Raw genomic sequence first — 10000 nt, forward strand, 5'->3', positions numbered from 1 at the left:
TGCAAATGACCACCCTGAAATCACGAAATTTACGGTTTTGTGATAGCCTCGGGACGCAAGGGTAAATGTTCATTGCAATAGCTCTTAGATAAAACGTGCGCTCTGATTGGCCAAATTTAGCGGACCATATGCTACAATGATATCTCTTGTGGAGAGCACTATCTGGCTTTTCTTCGACCGAGGCCAGTAAGCAAGAAGGCTGGAAAACAAAACCAATTGTGATTGGCGAGGCGATTTCCCGCTATTACTGCGTCATGATTTGCTCTCTTAACATCTCCGCATATGTTGTGATTGGCTAGCAGGCCACTTCGGAAAATACCATAATACTCTTCACGTTTGCCTCCACATTTTGAATAAGCATTGTTTCCAGTTTCTCGTGGGACTTTTAATGGTCTGAAGAGAAAACAAAAACAATGCTTATGCAAAATTTGGGGGGACAAACAAAGAGTATCATTGTATTTTCCGAAGTGGCCTATTGATTACCGTGTGGTTTTAGAAACTGTTTTATTTATGTTAATTATTTTACACAGAGTATATTATTCGAAGTCACGAAGTCAAGCCAGAGGGTTATGAAGTGGTACACGATGGCAAATGTATTACTGTCTTCTCGGCGCCGAACTACTGGTAAGTCTTTGTCAGCTGTGACTGTATGTGAGAAATAAAGCGTAAAACACCCTGGGGCTGAAAATTGTTACGTCAGCCGGAGAGAGGACGCTTCTCGCAAAGCTGTGACGAAATCGGTTTTCAAACGAAGCATAATGCAACATCTTTTGGCTTGAACTTGTGCCGCGCCGATTTTTGCCTTCAGCCAATTTAAATGTTTCTTGAACGTCACGAGATCAATGAGAATGGGACAAGTTGCAAGAAACGTTGCACAGTGTAGCCCCTGGCAAGAAAAACGACTTATTTATCAGTCCTTTCAGGTGACAACATGAACCCAACAAATTGACCTGCTCCCAACTGAGTGGCTTCATAGCTCAGTTGGTAGAGCATCGGAGAAGTCATGGGTTCGAATTCCGTTGAGGCTGCCTGAATTTTTCAGGTGTCTATAAAGTGACAATTGCTTAATTGAAATTGTCCAGTTAAAATCGAGACTGAAGTCACAAGGTAAAGTGGAACAATGTCCTAAGGTCACGCGCAAACATTTTACCACTTTTGAGAAAGAGAGGGCAATGTGTACTTGATTGAAATGAATGGGCCAAGTGTATTAGTTAACTCTCGTGTGCTGATATAGAAACTGAAAATAAATTACAACCATTTTTTTAGTGATCAAACTGGCAACAAGGGAGCTTTCATTACAATGGGCTCTGACGTAAAACCTACCTTCACTAGCTATGAGGCCGTGGTAAGTCATGTGACTTCTATGTTAACAAGAGCTTTTGAAGACTGCTTCGCGCGCGCTTACTTGACCTCATACTGAATTTAGTCATTTGTGTTTGGTCTCTAAAAAAGGAGTTGTTCGAGAATTCTTCGTGCCTTTTTATTCCAACAAAGTCTCACTGAACAAATGGCTTTACAGTACTGCGCTTTAAGTTATGTGGCCTCTGGCGTGGCAAAAGGCGACCAGAAAAATTTCGCTCGTTTTCCGTCTGTGAACTCAACGTAACGAAGGTCGCAAAAGACGTTTTCGTGCGCTTTTGGTCATTTAAACCGCTGGATTTCTTCTCTCGCTCTTTAACTTAATGTAACCTTGGACTTAAATAAAGGGCTGAGATATTCATGTTAATTTTGACACAATAGAATTTTGCACGCCTTAAGTAGTTTGTCATCGTTCATAAGCGAATGTGCAACCCACCTTTTGAAGGTGTAAATGAAACATAATTTTGAGGAATTTATAGCATTCTTGTTAAAAATTTAGCGCTTTCAGCAGTCGAACATTTTTTCCGAGCGCTTTTGTCGGGAGACCACACAATTAGAGACGTTTAGCATCAGGTTTTTCGCGGGAAACCGCAAACCGCAAGCTGCGGTTTGCGGTTAGCCGTTTGCAGTTTCAGGTTTCCTGGCTTTCGAACTTTAGCAAGGAGTTCGGCTTGATGCCGCCATGTTGTTTTTTTTGTCAAGTGGAAGTGTATCACTTTGATCGCCCAAAAAATATAAATACTTCATTCGAGTTCAAAAATCTAACTAGCACATAGAAGGTGGAAATAGAAAGCTACTTAGTGCTTTTAAACGTGAGGCTGTACATTTTTTAGTGGCAAAAAACCTTGCCGTTAGTTACTTACCGCTAGAGGCCTTCTCCGCGGTTAAAACGTGAACTGCAAACCGCAAACGCGACGGCAAGACCTTGGTCACGTGATATTTTGCGGTTTGCGGTTTGCGATTTCCCTTGAAAAACCTGATGCTAAAGCTCCCTAATAGCTATCCAATGACGAAGATGCAACGCCGAAGGATGGCTTTTTTTCAGTGGTCAACTAAAAGAAATACCATGTTTTATTATGCTGGCAGTTTAAAAGAGAAATCCAAATAGTTATTTCTTCCTAACGAGGACCGTCCCCGAAACGATTTCTAAGAGAAATATTTTATTTCCAATACAGCCTCACCCGGATGTGAGACCCATGGCTTACGCAAACTCCTTCATGTCCATGTTTGGATTCATGTAACACAGTTCACAAAGTCACGCAGTGGATGTCACCACCCGTCAGGCTGACAGTATGGATGGAGGTCAGACGGGAGCGAAATTGTTCCAGTTAAAATATATATTACCCGGATCTAAGGCGTGCTTTTAAGAGTCGCGCACAACCCGTTTTAGAAATTTACTTCAGCCGCAAATTCATATTGATTCCAAGAACCAATTCTTATTTACACGTTTCCGTTTGAAAACCCGGACTTCTGTATTCGTTCTCGCGTATCTTCCGCAAATAAACACCCGAAAACGGTTTCAAACGTGGAGGCATAAATATTTTGAAAAGGCTTCGTTTGTAGTATGCACTGACTTTTCAAAACGTCTAAACTGTCTAAAATGTCTAAACTGATGAAAACGAACTAGTTAGAGCAGCAGACAAGCAATAATTTAAAGAAAGAAACCAACACCTGGCTTTAGTTAAATGAAAAGCAGGTCTCATCTTCGGACGAGAAGATGAACATACAACAAAATAGATCCTTTTTTTTCTTCAAACGATAAAACAGTTTGGATATTTTTTCAAGAGAAATTATAGAGAACATCATTTCTAGCCATCTAAAGCTAGTCCGTTTCGAAAGTGGAAACTCCCTTGAAGAGCGTGTGTAGTATAACTCAAAAGCGCTTTTTTAAAACGCCAACTACATATTTTCGGTGCCGTAGTTAACCGGGAAACTTTAGAAATAGCAGACCAGTTGTGTGACTGTGGTCTAACTACACAAATTTCGTTCTTGGAATCGTTTTGAAAAAAAAAGACAAAATGACCTTTGTAATAACCAATTTCAGAAGTGAACATTTACATGGACTGTTGGCATTAAGTTTTCTTTTGTTACCAATAACCTTTAGTGGCTAACCATGTCTGTTTATTTTTCCCTTGTCTGATTAAAAAAATCTAGTTAAAGATTTTTGTAGAAAATCGTTCTTGAATCAATCATTTATATTACACAGTTTCTATACTAAATTTTTAAGAAGTCACTCTCCTTTGCCAACTGCTAAGCTTTCTGAAAAAAGAACTCTTTTTTACTAATATTTTTTTCCTTAAATTATTATATTCCTTACCAAATTTGGGGCGTTTGATAGTTATTTATAAACGACTTTTGTCGTCGGTAGCGTGAAAATAAAAACGCGAAGTGACTGTCAACTCCTTGGTATCCTGTGCTTATAATTAAAAATCTCGACATTTTCATGCAATTGTTTCTTTGTTTAAAACTTGGTTTTAGGGATATTTCTAATTTGTGTTGTTGTTTTCTTTTCACTGCAGGGCTGTTTGTGTACAAAATAAATTCGCAAATGCTTTATTTGTATTTCTGCGCATATATATAGTGATTGGCTTAAAAATCTCGCGCCAAATTTTCAACCAAAACGAGTGGTCGCAAGTTTTTCCCGCGCTTCACCCCAGCCGGAAGTGTTTGACTTGCGTTTTTATTAGCTTATTTGAATCTCTGCGTCTTTTTCGATTGTCCAAGTTATTACTTTTCTTTTACGTCACTTTATTGAAATCCATCTATTGCACGACAAACCGACTGCCAAAAGAAGCAAATTAATCCTAACCTTGTCTCGTTCTCTTCAGACTCTCTCTCACCCAAAAGACAACAGAAATTTATTCATCTTTGCGAAAAGTCCATACTCAGGAGCATGAAATTTCCACTCCAGGTCTGTGTAACAACGTTCTTCGAGACCAAGCAAGTGTTGCACGATATTTTTTTTTTGTTTATAAGATTCTGATCCATTCTCGATCCCGGCAACGGTGCCAATTAATTATGCAAGGATTTACTTATTATCTCATAATACGCGCGTTACACAAACGTTTGATTCAAAGAATGATAGAAAAATATCACTGATCTGCCGTTACATTATTTTCATCATAATCTTTACGTTCTCACTTGATTGGTGTTATATGAAACGGAAATTAAGGTGGACAGTATGTTGTAAATCTACATCAATAAAAAGGAAAATTACATAACCACAAGCTTATACGTTCGGAATCACGCGGGCTGCTCTACTGTTCCCTGTTGATAAAATCAACTAGAAAAAACGAGGGCCATAACTTACAGAATACGGCCCTCGAACACGGTTTATAAGAGGCGTGTTTTGACTCAAGCTCCACAAGAATTGCTATCCGGTGACTAGCTAAACGAGACTAAAACCCGGGACGAAATAAGCTTTGAGTGAAGGCTGCCGAAACAGGCCCAACACTTTTCCTCATCGACAAAAGGGAGGAAATAAACTTGTTGTTTACAGAAACCGGAAAACGTTGTGGTCAAATTTGCTGTGTGGCTGGACTCAATGAGACCTATATTCGATTTTTAGCTCAATTCCCTGGGAAAAGTTCTTGGCAAGTACTAAAAAAGAGCGGAGGGTTCTTTTGATTTTTAACAACCGCAGTAGGCAACCGTTTGACGTCTTTCTGTGACAGCAAAGCTTAATTAATGAATCTTACGTTGAATTCCAGCACGTCTTGTTAACTGAATTTCATCATCCTCGTGTCAGCCTTTATTTAACTTTTGCGAAGGTTAATAAATGTTATTGCTATTTCCAACTTAATTAATTTATATCTCGCAGAATAAGACGCTGTCAGACTTCTAAGGGGTATGTACACAACTTCGACCTCGGTACCCGCAAGGTTAAGCTTTTAATAAGCGTTTTCTATTTTTCGCGCCATACAGCCTTCGTAGTGCCAATTGTCTAATCCCTTTTCCATTTAGAAAAATCTTGTGTACGTAAGTATGGAAAAAGCGGATTTTTTCTCAAAGTGATGCTTTGTTTAATGACGTTAAAGAGGTGGACAATGCAAATAAGAAGCAAATAATTGTGAAGAAAGCCGTGATTCATTTTTGAATTCCTCTTTTCGCAGTCAACTCATTTGCAACATTTCGAGAGTCTCCGGCAGTTGTACAGAATGTAAATCACAACAAAATTGCTCTGCATAAAAGTTATCATTTTCTGTGCTTCTTTCATTTCATCCGGAACTAAATCTGCTATATTTAGTCTTCGCTGTCGAAACGATGTGGAAAATTCTGGAAATGTCTTACGTCACGCGTTTACCTTAATATTACAAAAGTAGGACAATGAATGTCTTTCGCGAAATAGAGAAAAGTAAATATACCCCCTCTAAGTCAACCAATGAGCTTAAAGTTAGCGTCGACTGTTATAGAAAATACAATAAGTGGCGTTCGCTGTCTTCCGTTCAAAAGTAAACTTAAGGGAATTCATTATCACAGGATTTCACTGGCGATAAATTAAGAAATGCAACTTGGATCATAGTGTGATTGAAGTAAAGTGCTTTCATAGAGATAAACGCGTGTTACAAAGTTCTCGCTTGCCAAGTCGATTCTCGGAAGTTATGGATAGACGAGTGAAATTTCCACACGAGTTGGTATTCCATGATATGGTCAAAGATGGCGACCCCTCAGAGATGAGTCAGTTTTTGAAGCGACCAAGCGTGGACACAAAAATGTTAGTTAACGCCCAAGGCGGAGATAGCAACCCGGATTTTCATCAACTTGTTAAGGATGGTAACTTAAAATGTGTCCGAATGCTTGTAACTTTGGGAGCAGATGTGAACATGCAGGATAAACAAGGCTGCACATCACTTCATCACAGTGTTCAAGCAGGGAACGTCGCTGTAACGAAGTTCTTGCTTCGAAGTGGGGCAAATCCAGACATTAAAAACAACGAGAACAAATTTCCATACGATTTAACAGATGATTTTGATCTACTCGAGATGTTTGCGAGATATTTGCCGGAGGAGAGAAGAAAGAGCATTGCACCGACAAAATAACTCTTTGTGAAGAGAAAATGGATTTCTGTATTATTGTCAGTGTTTCTATTCAGTGTACTCTACTAGTTAAGTGGGCAATTTCTTTATTTTAGCAGAAAATGTTTCGTTTATTATCTCCATCGTAAGGCAACACATGATAGAATCACTCTTTTCCGAAGTGATTTATTCGATGCAGACGCCGGCTGCGAATATGGAATGCAAAGAATGGGATGTGTGCTGTTTTGTTCTAGCAAAGGTACATTTCCGCGTTTAACACTTGAAGATGAAGCCTTCAAACTGATTCTCTGGCCTCAAACAAATATTCAATCAAATTTACATCATTGGAAAACTAACAGCTAGGAAATGGGAAGCATTTCGTCTGAGCAGTTCGTCACGACGAATCCGGATATCTTAAGTCTTTATGGTGTACAAAATGTGCAATGTATTGGTTAAAATATTTATCGTCCCAAAGAATAAAAATATATAAATTTTCCTTTTAAATAATTTAAGAATAACTTATTTCTTTCGTTTAATAGTGTATAAGGGTAGTGGAGAAGAGAAAATGGCCTCACATGATCAATGTGATAGACAGAGTAAACGTTTTGAAAATTATCAAAATGATGTACAGGCTCTTTAACCGAAATTAAAAGAAGTCTAAGATGTACTCAGTTGGGACGGTTTTTTCTTTCTTTAAAAAATAATCTTGTCTATCAACTTTCTTGTTGTGTAGAGACATGCGCGTAAAACATGGATTCGGTGAAAATCCGCTCGGAAAACAAACTTGCCTTCGATTTTCATCAGTTTAAGTAACAAGGCCTACAATTTTTGTACCACGAAATTAACAGTTTGAATCCGAAAAATGAATTTGTGGATGAAACGAAGATCAACTAGGATTCGGCTCCAAAAGAAAAAAAACCATTTCATCCAGCATTTGGCTTCAAAGTCCTCCAAGTTGTTTCACTTACAAATTTAGGGCTAAGTAAATACTTTTTCAATTGCTTCGTTTACAAAACAAATCACCAAATCGTAAAATTTATGACAAGGGTGAAGAAATTACTTTAGCAACCACTTTTATTTAAAAAAACATTTGCCGCAAAATAACCTTAATGTCTCTTGCGACAAATCACACCTTCGACATCAGCTTTTTGCTCAGTTCGCCAGTTGCGTTCGTACAATGCGGTTGGAGTTCGTTGGTTACAATGTTGTACTTTTCTTTCGTTGTACTGTGCTCAGGACAGAAATAGTCATAACCTTGAGTGGGGCCACTCAAAAGCACTTAGCCTTAATCATTACGCGGGTTATTCTTAGAAGACACAGTCATTAAGCTGTGGTAGATAATTCAACTATGAAAGTCACTGGGAATGTGTGTTACCTAAGTGAAACTCGGAAGATATCCGAGAACGATGTATATTTCTCACAGTTTGTGTTCCTTCGTGATGTGGTTCTAGTTGAAGCCCACAGATGGCCCTCGCTCATCACCGAGATTTTGCTGTCAGGTGGGACACTTTATGACAATTACACTGACAAACAACTTTAGGTCCAAAACCGGTCGTTCGTTGCTGCCCCAAGGATATCGTTTGTGGTGTTGAGTACTAATCTGGGGCCTTTTCCTGGAAGGAGGAATAAATTATACCTGATATAAAAGTTACTCCAGATATAAATCTGCTATTCTGAAAAAACAGAAGAGAATTTATTCCGGGGGGTAAAGATATCCCTGGAATAGAGTTGTTACACCTTTCAGGAACCGGCCCCAGCACTATTTAAGCCTAAGCACTTTTGTTCGAGAGTGGTTAATTACTAACGACCTTACAGGGTGACATTTTGTGTACGGGAATCTTTGCTTACATACTCTGCCTCATTAGAACAAGGCTATCGTGTTCTATTCAGTCAGCCAAGAATATAAAGTACTGAATATTGAAAGTGCATTGCATCAGTGGCTGTCTTTGAAAAATTTGAACCCGATATAACAGAAAATCTCGGAGAAATTATGCTTTGAAAAGGAGATATTGAACAAAGAATGTATCGGGTCATTAGCACTTTTGCCACCCAAAAAGTTGCCAGTTTTTGATGGCTAATTAATGGCTCGTTAGAGCGAGTTTCAATCGAGTGTCGTAAAACCAAAATCAAAGTAATTACTTTGGCCAATCAAAAAGGACGGAGGCAATCCAGTAAACCAATCACAACTCGAAGTAATTACACGCAGCCGACACAAAGCTCGGGGAAGATGTGCACGCGCGAGCCACGATTGGCTTTAGTTTCACTTATGATTGGTTAAAAAAGTGGCGCGAGAACTTTGAACCCATCACTGAATGAAGTAATGCAAAACCAAAGCAATTCGCTAATTACTTTCGACACTCAATTGAAAACCGCTCTATAAAAGCAAAAAGGCTTAAAGTTAGATTTATCTACGTTTAACAAGTTCTTTTACCTTTTGAAGTGAATTTGCAAATAGCGTAATGCCTTCTGCGAGCAAACTCGTATCTTAATGAAACAAAAAGCAAGGTTTCTTTACACATTCGTCAATCTAACCATAGTTAATCTAGGGACTGGTTATGAAACCCTGGGAATTTCAAAAGCAGGAACAATACAGTCGCAATTAGATGTTGAACCGACCGTGACCCTGCACAATCTTTTGTTTTTGGTTCGCAAGTTAATTTCGAATAAATTAGTCGAAGCTTTTGATTGGTTGTCCTGCCGAAGAAAGCGTGTTTTTGTCGGGTTTTGTGCAGGGTCAAGGCCAAAAAAGCGAACAAAAACATGAAACAAAGAAACTTGTCGAGTTTCATAACCAGCCTACATCTATTAACTATGATCTAACGGAAGGTTATGTATTTTTTATGAAGTGTCCCACCTCACTGTGGCGGATCCGAATCACAATCAGTAGCTGGACCCTTTCCAACCAGAAATGACCGCTCCACCGTCCTTTCGTGAGCCCGCGTTTCTATTACAAGAGCTAACGATCAGGCCCGGGTTGCTCGAAGCATGGTTTACGCTAACCTACGTTAAATACCATGGAAACCTATGGGTTTTGATACCTCTTTACCAACGGTTAGCGTTAACCAGGCTTCGAGCAACAGGCCCCAGATGTCTTGCATGGGAATGAAAAAAACACTTTGATTTAAATTCTGACAGTTAATTCCACCACATACACCTGCGATACCAAATCCTGTGACTAAGGAGGAGAAACGCGCGTTACGTTAAAAAACGCTAAACATGATATTTTTATACAAATGCAAATAAAAACTGAAACTGAAAACACAAAAACAGTTTCAAGCGTTCGACATCCAAACATTTATTTATTCAAGAACAAACATAGAACAAAAACAATTACAATTAAATTCTTCCTCAGAGGCATTGTGTGAACTGAATAAATGACCAAAACAAGGGCGGAACGCGAATATGAATTACTCCAAAACGTTTCCAAACCCATGTGAAACATTTTGGGACAAGTTGCGCTAAATCTATCAACTTTTAAGAGGTTTCATAACCAAGCATAAATTCAGCAAGCGGGAAAAAAAATCGAGAAGAGCCCAGGAACTAGCTTTCCTTTCATTGACAAACAAATAGGTTTTATAACGTTTAACGTCAAGTGGTCTCTCGATGCAGATGGTTACTCCTCCATT

At 38.9% G+C, this 10000-nt stretch overlaps 3 protein-coding genes across 3 annotated transcripts in view; 2 read left to right on the forward strand and 1 right to left on the reverse strand.

The window, feature by feature from the left end:
• The window catches only part of LOC138049479 (serine/threonine-protein phosphatase 5-like), a 17174-nt gene extending 13366 nt beyond the window's left edge, over positions 1–3808 (forward strand). Inside the window, exons 14-16 of the mRNA XM_068895768.1 lie at positions 531–624; positions 1267–1345; positions 2535–3808. Coding sequence (XP_068751869.1) covers positions 531–624; positions 1267–1345; positions 2535–2600 — 239 coding nt within the window. The 3' untranslated portion in view covers positions 2601–3808. The remainder of the gene's footprint in view (positions 1–530; positions 625–1266; positions 1346–2534) is intronic.
• A 2152-nt stretch (positions 3809–5960) lies between these two features.
• Positions 5961–6398, forward strand: LOC138050195 (protein phosphatase 1 regulatory subunit 27-like). The gene has a single exon (XM_068896653.1). It carries the CDS (start codon positions 5961–5963, stop codon positions 6396–6398), a length of 438 nt encoding a protein of 145 aa, XP_068752754.1.
• A 3246-nt stretch (positions 6399–9644) lies between these two features.
• Positions 9645–10000, reverse strand: part of LOC138049434 (transmembrane protein 87A-like) — a 39326-nt gene continuing 38970 nt past the window's right edge. Inside the window, exon 25 of the mRNA XM_068895702.1 lies at positions 9645–10000. This exon is cut by the window's right edge and continues 1588 nt beyond it. The gene's annotated coding sequence lies outside the window, so the exon portion shown is untranslated.

Source organism: Montipora capricornis, chromosome 5 (assembly GCF_036669925.1).
Source record: "Montipora capricornis isolate CH-2021 chromosome 5, ASM3666992v2, whole genome shotgun sequence".
Taxonomy (NCBI): domain Eukaryota; kingdom Metazoa; phylum Cnidaria; class Anthozoa; order Scleractinia; family Acroporidae; genus Montipora; species Montipora capricornis.

What these genes read in the sequence shown, in the direction of transcription:
- LOC138050195 (XM_068896653.1), top strand. Translation starts at nt 5,961, where the DNA reads ATGGATAGACGAGTGAAATTTCCACACGAGTTGGTATTCCATGATATG.